General features: G+C 44.4%; 1 protein-coding gene across 1 annotated transcript in view; it reads right to left on the reverse strand.

Annotated features, from left to right (window-relative positions):
* The window catches only part of LOC120390532 (IgGFc-binding protein-like), a 49,801-nt gene extending 34,850 nt beyond the window's left edge, over positions 1–14,951 (reverse strand). The window contains exons 1-2 of the mRNA XM_039513261.1: positions 14,689–14,951; positions 12,224–12,339 (exon numbers count right to left, since the gene is read on the reverse strand). Coding sequence (XP_039369195.1) covers positions 12,224–12,339; positions 14,689–14,951 — 379 coding nt within the window. The remainder of the gene's footprint in view (positions 1–12,223; positions 12,340–14,688) is intronic.
* Between the last annotated feature and the right edge of the window lie 1,996 nt (positions 14,952–16,947).

Raw genomic sequence — 16,947 nt, forward strand, 5'->3', positions numbered from 1 at the left:
AATATCAGAAAATATTAAGGTTTTAATACATCTGTTAAAGCAAAGAAAAAAATAATTGTTTAATACCTATCAATATAACTGGATGCAGTATGTCTCCAGTACGGTAAGACAAAATTTGTTAAGTGAAGAAATTGTTAAAATTGCACACCAACAGGCTCTGGAAGCAAAGATATGGAAAGTTAGCCCACTCCACAGATTGCACCTGGGATCCTTCTGGCTACCTCAGACCTCAAGCCAGTGGGCTCAGGAGGAAGGGAAACTATTGGACACTAGAGTGAACTCCTCAAAGTGAACTCCTCAAAAGTGGGTATGCTTATCCATGCCTGTTGCTCCAAAGCCCTGTAGTAAAGACATCTCACTAGGATCCTGTATGTGGAATAAAATTAATAATTAGACCAAAGTATTGTATAACGGGCAATGTGTGTGTTAATTCTTGGAAAGAAGTGTTTTAAAAGAATAAAAGTGTTAGCAACCCACCAGTAGACAAATGTACATGTAATGTAAGTACTGTGTTTACCAATAATCACATTTACTATTTGCCACAACCAAAAAGTCTCAGCTTACTGTAAGCACTGATTTAGTTGAGTTCTCTATCAGTCTTGGCATTAAATGGCAAACAGTTACCAATTATCTGTTTAAAAAGGTAAAAAGGTAACATAGTTCCTAAAAACAAACATAACAATGTGGGAAACAGAACCATTCATATTATCTGGATGGTCTCCCACAACTACTGGCATACTAATGTTACTACCCCTAATTGTTTTTGGTTTTAAATTGTATGTGTTTAACTGAAATGTTTAAAATATGCTGGTGAATAAAACAAATGTATGCAAAGCTAGAGCCACAGGCCCAAATCACCTCCCAGTGTTTTTACTACATAAGAAGTGACACTGGCGATTGATAATCTTAGTGTCAAAAGGGGGATATGTAGGAGCTGGACTTTATAATGTATAATTTGATTTCATCCTGCTAGCCATCCTTTTTGAATAGCAGAAAGAAATGACCCTCTGGGACTATAAGATTCTGTTTTCCCATATGCATTACAAATTGGGCCCTCTCTAACTCTTTGTTTTAAGATTTAGGTAGTAAGAGACAGGATTCTCTATTGTGTCTGTTAAGTAAATTAGAGAAACATTGAAGGCCTGGGTCTCAATGTAAATTGTCTTGGTTATTAATTGTAAAACTTAGCAAGGTTTAATTTGCAATGCCTTTTTGCTCGATATAAAATACTACTGTTTGTATTCTCAATCTGTTTGTGTGAATGAGGAATGAATGCATCAGGAAAAGATAAGGTGTGAAGGCCATTGTTATAGCCAGAGTAAAGGAAAGAAGCAAAAAGACTTAGAGTATCAAAGAATCATCAGGCACTGCTTACTACCCAGACAGCTGTTAAACTGCCTGGCATCCGCAGCATGAATACATGCTTTGCCGTGTAAGAATGCACCACCCCAGCGAACCAATCATCACCTCAGGACCACGCAGAGTCAATTTTGACTCCAGAAGATGACGTAGAGGAACAGCCTGCAATACCTTACAATCTACGTTCTCGAAAGGGTTGCCAGAAGCAGACGACTACCTAAAGCAAGGCCCAAGAAAAAGCAGTAGTGAGCCTAGCGCCTGCTGCCTGGTGGACATAAAACTGTGACTACAGTTCCCTCAGTTGAGGTTGTCAGAACCAGAAGGGCCCTGCCTCCAACATGTGGTGCCTGTTCCTCGGCTGTTGGTGTCTGAAGGTCTGGGGAGTCCACAATGACAATTCTTTTATCCAGCAGCAAGTGTGAATAGCTCAGACCCTTAATATTTCTAAATGCTGGGTCTGCAGCCACATCCCAGCCCACTGTCAAACTGATGTTCCTGTCCTGGCTATCCCACTCAATTCCCCAGACCTCACTGGAGGACCTTGTCCATTTAACACAATATGGAACAGTAATGACACCTGGGAAGAGACTATTGGCAGTTCCTTTAACCCACTTGGGGGAGTAATACACCAGGCAAAAAGGCTCCTGAGGTTAAAAGAAAGTAGTTAAAATAATGGCAAATAAAACTGAAGAAAGTTTAAGAGCCCTGGCCAAAGAAACAGGGGCGGTCTGACAGGTGGCCCTCCAAAAACGTCAGGCATTGTACATAGTGCTGGCAGCCAAAGGAGGGACCTGTACTCTCATTGGAAAACAATGTTGTGTGTTTATACCTGACAATACCAATGAGGTAATAGATCACACTAGCCACTTAGAACAAATCACATATCTTCCCCATGAAGAGCCAAGTTCTTTATGGAAGTGGCTAAGTATTCTCTGGCATAGGAAACTGGTTGTTTCAGGGAGCCCTGACTATCCTGTTTGGAATCCTAATAATTTTTGTATGTTTTCAGTTAGTCTCCTGTTGTACCCAAAATTGTGTAAGGCATGCCACTCAGGTGACTGCCCCAGAACAGAGTGCTAATATGATGATTTTGAATATTGCTGATGAACAAAGAAATAAAGAACGGTTAATATGTGGAACCCCGTAAAATTTTGGTCATGGCGTGAGCTTGACCAAAAGGAGGGATTGTGAAAGTAGAATGAATTATATTGTAAAAATAAGAATGGATTAAAGAAATGTTGTATGTACCTTTAAGCAGAAATAAGAAATGTTGAAATACAGGTGCCAGGAAAAGAAATATTAGGCATAAACAATGGTGCTAATGGCGAAACATTAACAGAAGATGGGTAATAGTTAGTAAGGACATAAGATATGCATGCCTAGCCCAGGTAAACTTATCTGATTCTGCTTCCTTTGTTACCTTGTTAAGTTCTCACCCTTTTAGCTGTATAAATAAGATAGTTTGTGTCTTGCATGGTGCTCACATTATCTGGGTGTTATTAGCAGAGCGCTGTGCTAATAAAACAGAGTGGTCTGACAAACTGTGAGTCCTGAGTCTAACTTTGACACTCAAAACTGAGCATTAATGAGAGAAAAGATGGAAGCTAGAACAAGACAGTGAGTGTAATGCTGGCAGATGTTGGTGGGTGGGGGTCAAACTGGGGACCTCTAGAGGTTAGTGCATGAGCCTCTAAAGCATGAGCTAAAAGCCAACTGGCTGTTAGCTAAGGCTGTAGAGCACTCGTATATCTCTCTCTAAGGGGTCTCGGTGCCACTAGATGGGACAGAACACCACACCCAGGAGGTGTGTGGGTTACATGAGCACAAAAAAATCCCAAAGTGAAGAAAACTGAGCATGAAGACAGAACAAGAATGAGCATGAAGAAATCTCAATTTGAAGAAGAATGCTGAACACAAACACAGAAGAATGAGCATGAAGAAATCCAGACTTAAATAATATTGAAGAAAAGAACACAGCAGAAGAAGATTGAACATGAAGAAGATGGAACAGTATGAAGAAGAAACATGAAGAAAACCAAACTTGAAGAAAAAGATTGAGAATAAAGAAGATGGAAGAAGAATGAGCATGAAAAAATCCAAACGTGAAGAAGATTGAGAAAGAAGAACAAAAAGTATTAAGAATTTCAATCAAAGAAGAAAATCAAATAAAAAAGCAATGAATTACCATAGATAAGAAGAGGAAGAAGAAGACCAAACATAGACATGACTGAGCACAAGAAGGCTAAAAAGGAAGATGAAAAAAAATCAAAAAAGAAAAAAAAATAGAAAAACCAACAGGCCACATTTTTGTTTATTGTTTCTATTTACATTTTTAAATAAACAAAAAATTTCAAGGTGGGGAAACCCATCAGTTTTGCAAAAGTTATTTTAAAAAGGCCATTTTTAATAAGAATCCTTTTAATTTAAAAAACCTTAAGCCAGCTTGACTATTTAACCGTCTGAAGACACCTGTGCTGCTTTGCCTGGTGCTTAGGGGCAGTGTAGTATTGTGGCTAAAACGGGGCACTGGGATTCATAAGACATGGTTTCTGTTCACAGGTCTGACCTTGGCTTGCTGGGTGACTGTAGGCAAAGCACTTCCCCTTTCTGTGCCTTAATTTCCACAACTGTAAAATGGGAATCATGATAATGACCTGCTTTGTAAAGCACTTTGATGAGGAGGACTGGATAGGAAATGATTTTCCCACTGAGAATTTTCAATATTTCTACATTTTTTCTCATTCCAAATGGGAATGAAATGTGGAATGCTGAAAATTTTTGCAAACCTAAACTCTGAATGTTTTCTCAGTTTGAATCAACTGAAACATTTTGAATTGATAATTTCAAAACATTTAATTCCAATTTTGATCTTTTTTTTCCACATAGTTTTAGAATAAGTAAATGTACAGGTCAAAACAAAAAGTCACTTTGAAATGAAAGAAAGAGATTTTTTTGTTGTGAAATTGTCGAAACGGGATGTGGGGTGGCAGAGGTGGGGCTAGTGGAGCGGTAAAGCGTTTGGTAATGGGCATTTTGAGGGGTCAGGGAGAATCTGTGAGCTCAGTACAGTCTGGCGGCACTTTATACAGATCTGAGCACTTTGCTTTCAGTCGGGGTCTTTAGCAAGAGGTTCTGCAGCGGGGTCAAAACCCCGTATGTCATTGTACATCTGTGAGAACCAGCAGCATTGTCAGTGTCTCTCTCACACACATGGAGGGTGAGGGGTTCAAAAATGAAAAGACAGTCCAAAGCACACTCTATTATCTTCGTTTTTAAAAAATCTCATTGTTGGGATTCCCTCCAAGACCTTTTCTACTTGGCTTATCCAGAACACCTTGTCCAGTTCTGGGAGAACACTTCATCCAGTTCTCTGGGATACAAAGCACTGAGTTTGATTCTAGATTTCATTACTCAGGTTCCTTTATTTGGGAAAACTATGCTGAGTTGATCAGACTCAAGTTGTAGGGGGTGGGTATAGGGGATACCACAGATGAGAAACTTACTTACCTGTGCAGTAACTGAGATTCTTCCAGATGTGTATCCCTATGGGTGCTCCACTGTGGTAGCACCTCCTGCACCTGGGATCAGAGATGTTCAGTAGCAGTGCCCGTTGGGCTGCACATGTGCTCCTCCCTATCTTGTGCTGTGAGTGGTGTCTATATAATACTGTGCTGTTCTAGTTCCTTCTGTACCGCAGCATCCACATTTGAACTATGAAGCAGCGGGGAGGTGGGCAGGTAATGAAGCACCCAAAAGGACACACATCTCGAAGAACTTCAGTTACTGCACGGGGTGAATAACGTTCTTTTCTTCTTTGAGTGGCGTCCCTATGGGTGCTTGTAACGGCGTGACTACCCGGCTCATCCCCTGAAGGGCTTAAAACAGCCCTGGGAAAGGACTGCGGCGGGGGAGAAGCTAGGCTGATTGAGGGGAGCAGCCACAGGTGGAGCCATGCCCCAATCAGGCCATGGCTGGCTCTATAAGAGGACTGAGGGCCAGAGACTAGGGGAGTCTCTCTCTAGCTGTCTGAGAGAGAAGGACCTGGCTGCCTGGGAGCTGAGAAGGGTACCTGAGGTGGAGCAGTGCTGGAGAAGAGCGGAGGGACCTGGGGAAGCTCCAGCCAGGAAAACCCCGCTTGCCGGTGATGAGTCATTAACAGACTGACATCTGCCCCAGTGAGCAGGGGCTAAATGGAGACCGGCAATAGCCATTGAGACAAGGTGGGGATAGGGGTTGGGGGCTCCCCTGGGAGGGGAGACCCAGAGTAAGGGGGTTCTGCAGTGGGCAGAAACCCTGATGTAAAGGGCATTGGGGTCTGGGAGGGACATGGAGGCCAATGGCAGGCGAGGCATCAGCCAGCAGAGGGCGCTCCAGAGCTGGAAAAGAGCTAATTCCCTGGACAACCAGCAGGAGGCACCATGCCGGTAAGTCGTTGCCCTGCCACAGTACTTTTCTCTAGGTGACTTTGTGACCAGGGGCTGCTAATGGAGTTTCGCAAGAGAGTTCTCCAGGTGAAGGAGGAGCAAATAAACCCCCTTGGGGTAAGTGGCTGTCTGTAGTGTGTGTTTGTGTTTGGGGGTTACTTGCTGAGCTTGTGTTTGTCTGTCTGTTTGGTTGATTGTTTGAAGGACCGTGTGCTGTGGCTGGCAGTTGGAAGCTGTGAGCTTCAAAGTAAGGTTTGAAAGCTAGAAGCCTCTGTTAACTGGCTGAGCCTTAGTCAGTGGGCAGGGCTCTCACGAAGGACAGGGCTTTATAAAGCAGTGTGCAAGCGACCAGGGGCTACTAACAGAGAGTTTCTCAAGGGAGTTTGGAAGGAAAGTGGGAAGGGGGCAAGGTTCATTTGCTATTCTTTAAAACCTGTAAACTAAACTATATTTAAAACTTGATTTAAACAAAACCCTTTCATTAACTAGGTAGTGCAGGAGACAATGCAGGCAGAAGCCCAGCAGCAGAGTGGGGGCTATCCAGTTTATTGCGCTGAGTGCAGCATGTATGATGTAACCCACACACCTCCTGGGTGTGGTGTTCTGTCCCATCTAGTGGCACTGAGACCCCTTGTATGATTACCTGCCCTGTGGGCGAGGGGCGTATGTGTGCATTCGGTGCAAGGAGCTCCTGGCCCTCAGAGACTGTGTACGGGCTTTGGAGGCCAGGGTGGCGGAACTGGAGGAGCTAAGGGAGGCAGAGAGGTATGTTGATGAGGCTTTCCGGGACACTGTAGAATTGTCCCACCTCCGCTCAGGCAGCCCCTGCACTGTTGAGGAGGATGAAAGGCCCAGGGAGGCAGAGCAGTCAATGGGAGCAGAGGGAAACCTTCCCGTAGTTGGGACCCTCCTTCCAGATGGTGTTGGGGTATCCTCTCACACTGAGGTTATCTCTCCGGGGGAGGGAATGCCAGTCACTAAGAAAAGGCAGGTGTTAGTAATGGGAGATTCGATCATTAGAAATATAGATAGCTGGGCTTGTGATGACCGAGAGAACCGTATGGTGACTTGCCTGCCTGGTGCGAAGGTTGCGGATCTCTCGAGGCATCTGGATAGACTTACGTGTAGTGCTGGGGAGGAGTTGGTGGTCATGGTACATGTAGTACCAATGACATAGGGAAGGGCAGGAGAGACGTCCTGGAGGCCAAATTTAGGCTGCTAGGGAAGAGACTGAAATCCAGGACCTCTATGGTGGCATTCTCAGAAATGCTCCCAGTTCCACGCGCAGGGCCAGGGAGGCAGGCAGAGCTTCAGAGTCTCAATGCGTGGATGAGACGGTGTAGAGAGGAAGGGTTTAGATTCATTAGGAACTGGGGAAACTTTTGGGATGGGGGAGCCTATACAGGAGAGATGGGCTCCACCTAAACCAAAGTGGAACCAGACTGCTGGCACTAAACATTAAAAGATTGCAGAGCAGTTTTTAAACTAGAGATGGGAGAAAGCCGACTGCTGCAGAGGAGCACGTGGCTCGAACAGAGACTTCTCTTAGAGGAGAGTCTATTGATAGAGATTCTCTAGGTTATAGTCAGGAGCAGAGGATGGAAGAGGATAATGTAAGGGCCAGATCAAACGAGAAACTTTCACATAAAGAATCGGACACATCAGAAAAGGGCAGACAAATAAACAGTTACAAGTTTTTAAAGTGCTTGTACACAAATGCTAGAAGTCTAAATAATAAGATGGGTGAACTAGAGTGCCTCATGATAAAGGAGAATATTGATATAATAGGCATCACAGAAACCTGGTGGCCTGAGGACAATCAATGGGACACAATCATTCCAGGGTACAAAATATATAGGAAGGACAGAACAGGTCGTGCAGGGGGGGAGTGGCACTATATGTGAAAGAAAATGTAGAATCAAATGAAGTAAAAATCTTAAGTGAATCCACATGTTCCACAGAATCTATGGATAGTAATTCCATGCTCTAATAAAAATATAACATTAGGGATCTATTATCAACCACCTGACAAGGATAGTGATAGTGAAATGCTAAGGGAAATTAGAGAGGCTATCAAAATTAAGAACTTAATAATAGTGGAGGATTTCAATTATCCCCATATTGACTGGGAACATGTCACCTCAGGACGAAATGCAGAGACAAAATTTCTCGATACTTTAAATGACTGCTTCTTGGAGCAGCTGGTACGGAAACCCACAAGGGGAGAGGCAACTCTCAATTTAGTCCTGAGTGGAGTGCAGGAGCTGGTCCAAGAGGTAACTATAACAGGACTGCTTGGAAAAAGTGACCATAATATAACAACATTTAACATCCCTGTGGTGGGAAAAACATCTCAACAGCACAACACTGTGGCATTTAATTTCAAAAAGGGGAACTATGCAAAAATGAGGGGAAAAGTTAAACAGAAATTAAAAGGTACAGTGACTAAAACGAAATCCCTGCAAGCTGCATGGACACTTTTTAAAGACACCATAATAGAGGCCCAACTTCAGTGTATACCCCAAATTAAGAAACACAGTAAAAGAAGTAAAAAAGTGCCACTGTGGCTTAACAACCATGTAAAAGAAGCAGTGAGAGATAAAAACACTTCTTTTAAAAAGTGGAAGTCAAATCCTAGTGAGGTAAATAGAAAGGAGCATAAAGACTGCCAAATTAAGTGTAAAAATGTAATAAGAAAAGCCAAAAAGGAGTTTGAAGAACGGCTAGCCAAAAACTCCAAAGGTAATAACACAGTGTTTTTTAAGTACATCAGAAGCAGGATGCCTGCTAAACAACCAGTGGGGCCCCTTGACGATCAAAATACAAAAGGAGCGCTTAAAGATGATAAAGTCATTGTGGGGAAACTAAATGGATTATTTGCTTCAGTCTTCAGGGCTGAGGATGTTAGGGAGATTCTCAAACATGAGCTGGCTTTTGTAGGTGACAAATCTGAGGAACTGTCACAGATTGAAGTGTCACTAGAGCAGGTTTGGGAATTAATTGATAAACTCAACATTGACAAGTCACCGGGACCAGATGGCATTCACCCAAGAGTTCTGAAAGAACTCAAATGTGAAGTTGTGGAACTATTAATTAGGGTTTGTAACCTGTCTGTAGACATGCGCTTCATCGCTCGTGGTACTAATTAGCTGGAGACCACTCTTTCAAACACCAGTGCCCTTTTATTTCCCTGTCTTTTCCCACCACCGCCTATATACAGCTATGTACAGTTCAGTATCAGTCAGGTAGCCCCTTGGGGAACAGCTTGTTCTTCCAGCTAGCTGGGAGTTCAGGCCCTCACTCCTCACTTTCCTGTTCCGCCTCTCCTACTTCCTTCCGGCTAGCTTTATAGGCCTTCCCCCATCAACCTCACAGGTGTCTCCCTTCAGAGCTTTAATCAGCCACAGCCCGTCAGCTCCAATCTCTTCCCCTTCCTGGGAGCTGAGCTAGCAGGCTCTGCGCTAATAGGGGATGAGTCAGTGCCTTTTGGCCAGCACCCTGTTACACTGTCCTTTAAATCGGCTTCTGTACCCAATGACTGGAAGATAGCTAATGTAACGCCAATATTTAAAAAGGGCTCTAGAGGTGATCCTGGCAGTTACAGACCGGTAAGTCTAACATCGGTACTGGGCAAATTAGTTGAAACAATAGTAAAGAATAAAATTGTCAGACACATAGAAGAACATAAATTGTTGGGCAAAAGTCAACATGGTTTCTGTTAAGGGAAATTGTGTCTTACTAATCTATTAGAGTTCTTTGAAGGGGTCAACAAACATGGGGACAAGGGGGATCCAGTGGTCATAATGTACTTGGATTTCCAGAAAGCCTTTGGCAAGGTCCCTCACCAAAGGCTCTTATGTAAATTAAGTTGTCATGGGATAAGAGGGAAGATCCATTCATAGATTGAGAACTGGTTAAAAGACCTGGAACAAAGGGTAGGAATAAATGGTAAATTTTCAGAATGGAGAGGGATAACTAGTGGTGTTCCCCAAGGGTCAGTCCTAGGACCAATCCTATTCAACTTATTCATAAATGATCTGGAGAAAGGGGTAAACTGTGAGGTGGCAAAGTTTGCAGATGATACTAAATTGCTCAAGATAGTTAAAACCAAAGCAGACTGTGAAGAACTTCAAAAAGATCTCACAAAACTAAGTGATTGGGCAACAAAATGGCAAATGAAATTTAATGTGGATAAATGTAAAGTAATGCACACTGGAAAAAATAACCCCAACTATACATACAATATGATGGGGGCTAATTTAGCTACAACAAATCAGGAAAAAGATCTTGGAGTCATCGTGGATAGTTCTCTGAAGATGTCCACGCAGTGCACAGAGGCGGTCAAAAAGGGAGGTGGTGGAATCTCCTTCCTTAGAGGTTTTTAAGGTCAGGCTTGACAAAGCCCTGGCTGGGATGATTTAGTTGGGTTTGGTCCTGCTTTGAGCAGGGGGTTGGACTAGATGACCTCCTGAGGTCCCTTCCAACCCTGAGATTCTATGATTCTATGAAAAGCAAACAGGATGTTAGGAATCATTAAAAAGGGGATAGAGAATAAGACGGAAAATATATTATTTCCCTTATATAAATCGATGGTATGCCCACATCTTGAATACTGTGTACAGATGTGGTCTCCTCATCTCAAAAAAGATATACTGGCACTAGAAAAGGTTCAGAGAAGTGCAACTAAGATGATTAGGGGTTTGGAACGGGTCCCATATGAGGAGAGCTTAAAGAGGCTAGGACTTTTCAGCTTGGAAAAGAGGAGCCTAAGGGGGGATATGATAGAGGTATATAATCATGAGTGATGTGGAGAAAGTAGATAAGGAAAAGTTATTTACTTATTCCCATAATACAAGAACTAGGGGCCACCAAATGAAATCAATAGGCAGCAGGTTTAAAACAAATAAAAGGAAGAAGTTCTTCACACAGCACACAGTCAATCTGTGGAACTCCTTGCCTGAGGAGGTTGTGAAGGCTAGGACTATAACAGGGTTTAAAAGAGAACCAGATAAATTCATGGACATTAAATTCATTAATGGCTATTAGCCAGGATGGGTAAGGAATGGTGTCCCTAGACTGTTTGTCAGAGGGTGGAGCTGGATGGCAGAAGAGAGATCACTTGATCATTACCTGTTAGGTTCACTCCCTCTGGCATTGGCCACTGTCGGTAGACAGGATATTGGGCTAGATGGACCTTTGGTCTGACCCAGTCTGGCTGTTCTTATGTTCTTAGTAGTGCCCCTAGATTGAAGGCTGGAGCTTCAGGGTGGCATCTACTAAGGCAGATAGGACAGTGTGTCCTAGGAGGCCATCTGATGCCACATCGTGGATAATTGCATAGTGTTGGCTAAAAGTGTCCGAGCATGCCCAGGTGGCCACTTGGCAAATGTCAGTAATCGGCATGTTGTTCAGAGAGGTGATCAAGCTGGACAGTGAGCGAGTAGGATGCATTCAAGTTCCAGATGGAGGTGACAGCTTGTGTCATTGGTACATTGGTGGTAAAGGTTGGTGCACTCTGGGATCCTTTTAGAGAGAGATTATTTGGATATGGCTGATCACTTTGATCTTTCTCCTACAGAGAGGAATAAGTGTGGCGACTGTCTGAAAGATTTCGCCCTGTGAATGTAAAAGGCTAATGCTCATCTGACATCCTACATGTGCAGCGTGACTTCATGTTGGTTGCCATGTGGCTTGGGGAAGAAAGAGGGAAGGTGGATAGGTTGGTTTAGGTGAAAAGTGGATGGCCTCTTGGGTAAGGATTTTGGCTGTGGTGGTAACATGACCTTGTCTTTATAAAAGATTGTGTCCGGAGTGTATGCCATGAGAGCACCTGTCTCTTCTACCCATCAGGCAGATGTGATTGCTATGAGAAACGCAGTGTTCATGGATAGGTGGATGTAGGAGTACGTTGCTATGGACTCAAATGGAAGATCTATGAGACAGCACAGAACTAGACTGGGATCTCAAGGTAGGATGGAGTCCTGTATTTGAGGGCAAAGGTTTTGAAGGTCCTTAAGAAACCGTTTTTTGTCATTGGGTGGGTAAATATCTTGGGATGGAATACAGTGATGGTGGTGAAGTGTACACATATGGAAACAATGGATAGTCCTGATTTTTAAGTTCTAGGATGCAGTCTAGAATAAATGGTAAAGGAACATTTGTTACCAAGACTTGTTTGCCATCGTACCAAGTCTGAAATCTTTTCCATTTATAGAGGTAAGTATGGTGAGTTGCCTCACGGCTGCTATTTAAAAGAATCTCTTTCACCTCTTCTGAACAGATCATTTCTGGATCCCAGAACCATGAAGGGGCCATGCCTTCAGATGGATGAGTTCCAGACTGGGGTGGAGGATTTGGCCTGAGTCCTGCGAGAGGAGGTATGGCGTCAAGTGTAGAGTGATTGGTGGACAGAGCCAGCTTGCCCGGAGATGGTGCTGTACACAGAGGCACCGGGGCCCTGGCATGTAGCTGAGGGGATGCCAATGCCGTCATGGCAATAAGGTCCCTCACAGCCGCAAAGGTGTCCGGCGTAGATGGCAGCTGGACTTCTACCACGCTGCGGGTCGGGGAGTCCAGCGGTACCAGACTCAACGGCTCCCATCTCAGGGCTGGAGTCAATGGTGCCGGGGCCGTAACCTTTGCTCCTGGGCACACCCCTCTGGGACCTGCCCCCATGGGCGGCTCCAAGAAAGCTGGTTTCTGCGAAGGTGAGCCACCCATTTCCGGCTTCCGGTGCCGCTTCTGACCATGAGAGCAAGAGTGGTGCCGGGCCGATGTCACAGGTTGTGGTGCCGTGGAACGTCGGTGCCATGTTTCTCGGTCAGAGTCCAAACACAGTGCAGCCCCGGCTGCTGCCGCCAGGGCACTGTGCACCAAAGTGCTCAGTGCCGGGTCTTGCCATGCCGCAGGAGGCTGAGGGCTAAGACCTGCCTCCATGAGGAGTTGCTTTAAATGAAAGTCCCGATCCTTTTTAGTCCGAGGATGAAACCCTTTGCAGATCCTACATATCTGAGCTTGATGAGCCTCCCCCAGACACTTCAGGCAAGAGTCACGGGAGTCGCCCGTTGGCATGGGCTTAGAGCAGAAACTGCAGGGCTTGAATCCCGGAGCTTTGGGCATGAGCCCAAGAAGAAGAATCGGGATGGAGAGGAAAGCCTCCCAACCCAACTAACACTAAGTAAAAACCAAATTAAGAACTATAACTAACAACTATTAACTATAATGCTAGAGAGAGTGGCGAGCAAGCGAAGCAAGACTCCACAGTTCCAACGACCGTCACGGGCGGTAAGAAGGAACTGAGGAGGCGCTAGGTCAGCTGGGGTATATATCGAGCGCCATGAAGGCGCCACTCCAGGGGGCTCCACAGCCGACCCGCCGGGTGTTGCTAGGGTAAAAATTTCTGACACATGTGCACATGGTGCACGCACACCCTGATTGGAATCGATATGAGCAAGCACTCGAAGAAGAAATAAGGATACCAAATCTGTCATGGCCATGTTGGGGCTATGAGAATGACTCTGGGTTGATCCACCTGTATCTTGTGAAGAATTTTGAACAATGGGGAAATTGTCAAAAAGCATAGTGTAGGGGTGCATTCCATGTGATGAGAAAGGCCTCTCCTCAAGACCGGTGACCTAATCCCACTCTTGAGCAGAACTGTGGACATTTGGCATTGGCAGGTGTGGCAAAGAGAGCTATGTTCGGGACCCCCCAGCGGTGGAATATATATTGTAGGGCTGTTGTGTCTAATTCCCACTCATGGTCTTGTGAGAATCTCATGTTCAATGTGTCTGCTGTGGTCTTCTGATGTCCAGGTAGGTACGTGCCCAAGATGTTGATGTCATGTTGGATACACTAGTTCCACAATTTCAGTGCTTCTGAGCACAGGGACTGTGACCTGGCTCCTCATTGTCTGTTGATGCAGAACATGCAGGTGATGTCGGTAATTATTCTTATGGTTGTTTGATCAGTGATAGGAAGGGTCAGCGCACATTGCAGACTGCATGCAGCTCTAGAACGTGATGTGCAACATGGACTCTGAGCGGTCACCAAACTGATGGTCCACTGAAGATGGTTGGAGCATCTGGACCAGACGTAGGCATCTCAGGGCCTTGACCAAAACTTCAAAACTGTGGTTTGGAGGTGGATGTATGAGGCACAGCAGGTTGTGTTGGTGTCTGTCTGTGCTTGGGAGGGGACCTCTTTCACCGATGTTGCGGGTCATACTGCCACTGAGGTGTGAAGTGTGGAGGTTAGGACCTAGGGTAGGCTGGTATCTACCCTGTCTTCTCTTCAGCGCTGGTGAGAGAGTGGAGTGTCGCTCTAGAATCGTTTAAGGTATGCAGGGATTCAGCTGTGCACTTGACAAAGAGTGTAGGCCCCTCAAAGGGGAGATTCTCAACAGTGGTCTGCACTCTCTGGGGAACCCGGAGAGGTGAAGCCATGATGCTCGTCTCATAACCACCGATGTTGCAATGGAGTGGACAGCTGTGTCTGTGGAGTCCAAAGAGGCTTGCAGTGCTGTACGGACTAGTTCTTCTCCCTCTGTGATCAGTGCCTGGAACTGTTCCCTTTTGTCCTCTGGGGGGTGTTGACAAAAGTCTTGGCATTTCCAATAGTTTATATGATTGTATTTTGGCAGGACTGCCTCATAATTAGCAATGTGGAACTGGAGTATAGCTGGCGAGTAGGCTTTCCAACCTAATAGGTTGAGGCTTTTCCAGTCCCCGTCATAAGGGGATATTATACAGTAATGTTGCCACCCCGTCTCTTGTACCACATTGACCACTAGGGAGTCTGGAGTAGGATGGGAGAAAAGAAACTCCATGTCTTTAGTGGGGACATAGTATTTCTTGTTCGCTTGCTTGCAGGTGGATGATATTGAGGCTATGGTCTGCCAGACTACCTTGACGGGTCAAACAAGGTCTCATTGACCGACAGTGCTATTTTGGCAGATGTAGAGGCTTGCAGGATATCAGGCAACTTGTGTTGTTGCTCTCTGACTTCCTCCAGAGGGATCTGGAGAGACTCCACCATCCTATCGAACAGTTCTTGAAAATGTCTGCAGATGTTGCAGGCCTCATCAGAGGAAGATGAGGAGAAGTGGGTTGGTGCTGTCACCTCTTCCTCAGTTTCTTCCTCCTGTTCCACTAGCATTTCTTGTTCCATATCAGGCAGTCTAGAGACTGATGAGGATGGAGATCATCTTTGTGTCTTCCTCTGCTCCATGGTTAGTTTGGGAAAATGTGACCCGCTGTACACCAAAGCAATTCCCTGGTACCCCCATATTTACCCTAGTGATATGATTATGATATCTTTTGTACAAAGTATGCCTTATGAGGCATCATTCTAAAAGTCTTGATCTATTGAACATTAATATCTTGTTGGATTGTACATGCTCTCATTGTATGTGAAGTTATGAAGTTTTGCTGTGTGTGTGTTACTGAAATATGTTGTGAAGTTGGAAACACCCACAACCAGCCTTTCAGGTACAATGGAGAAGCCAGACAGCACTGATGGCCCATTAAGGGGAGTCCACACTACCAAGGACTATCACAGGAGCTATATACAATGAAGACTTCTCAGAGGGAGCACATAGACAATGGACACTGCTTGACTCATGTCATAGCAAAAGATCTATAAAAGATGAGAAGTGACATCATCATTTGTCCTCACTCCCATCACAACTCAACGTCTGGAGAACAAAGACTGAACTGGGGAGGTGGTCCCAGTCTGGAAAGGAGAATCCCAGCTTGTGTATGAAGGAACTACACCATCAGGGTGAGACCCTGCTTGATTTAAATCCTGTCTAGTTTATAGAACACAGATTGTGATTCTACTTTTATTTCTGCTCAGGACTCAGTCCCAGACTAAAGGTGGTTGAGAAGGAACTGAGGGCGGTTGTACCGCACAATGCTATGTAGACACTGCTCACAGCGCGGAGTGCATGTGTGGCCCAACAGGCACTGCTATTCTCCGATCCCAGGCGCAGGAGGCACTACTGCACCTACAGTGGAGCACTCATAGGGGTCACTACCTGAAGAACCACCAAAGTTACATAGCAAACCTCTTCCTTTATATACATTTACATATTACATTGCATTTGCTATCCATTGCACCACACATTTTTGGACTGGCTCCGTTACTTTGCAGGAACCAATCCCTGACAGCGTGCTCTGTCCATGTGCTGTTCACGTGGATCCTGATCTTCACATTCCAGATTTACTTTGTCCATAGTTCCTAGCATCAGGGTGTCACTGATTATTTTAGCTACCACAGACATCCTGACTCCAGCATACTGTTTGAGAAGTCCCTATTTACAGCTTAACTTTCCATTCACCTTCCCAATTATACCCACTAAGAAATGAGGTGAATTACTTATGTCAAGCCAAGCCTACACTCATGATTTTGGGGCTAATGTAATCATTTGTGAGTCAGAGTCTGACTCATGATTTTTGAACTTTGGGGATTGGAGTTACTGAATATGTCACAGGTCCTCCTGACTGCAGACAATACAGCTGATCAGAAAACAGGATTTCTGTTCTGCAGGAAATTCTGACCTTTTGGGTGGAGTGGGGAGGTGGGGGGAATTAATTCCAATTAATTTCCTGTGAAATGGACATTCCAAAACAATTCAGTTTGGGACGATTTTGAAACGTTTTGATTTGAAAATGTGGAACTATGTCATTTCAATATGGTAAAAATATTTCATTTTGACTTTATCTTTTTTATTTATTTTGTTTTGACTTTCATATTCATTATTTCTAAGGCTAGAAGGGACCCCTGTGATCATCTAGTCTGACTTCTTACATAAGAGAGGTCATAGAACTTCCCCACAATAATTCCTCTTTGAACTAGAACAAACTTTTTAGAAAAACATATGATCTTGATTTAAAAATTGCCAGTGATAGAGAATCCACCATGACCCTTCATAAGTTATTCCAATGGTTAATTACATTTCCTGATTTACAGTTCGAATGTGTCTAACTTCAACTTCCAGTCATTAGATATTTTTAGAGCTTTGCTAGATTGAAGAGCCCATTATGAAATATTTCTTCCCCATGTAGGTACTTATAGACCAGGGGTGGCCAAACTTACTGATCCTCTGAGTTGCACATGATAATCTTGAGAAGTTCAAGAGCCGGGCTCACCTGCCAGGGCTTGG

This window comes from Mauremys reevesii, linkage group 24 (assembly GCF_016161935.1).
Source record: "Mauremys reevesii isolate NIE-2019 linkage group 24, ASM1616193v1, whole genome shotgun sequence".
Taxonomy (NCBI): Eukaryota; Metazoa; Chordata; order Testudines; family Geoemydidae; genus Mauremys; species Mauremys reevesii.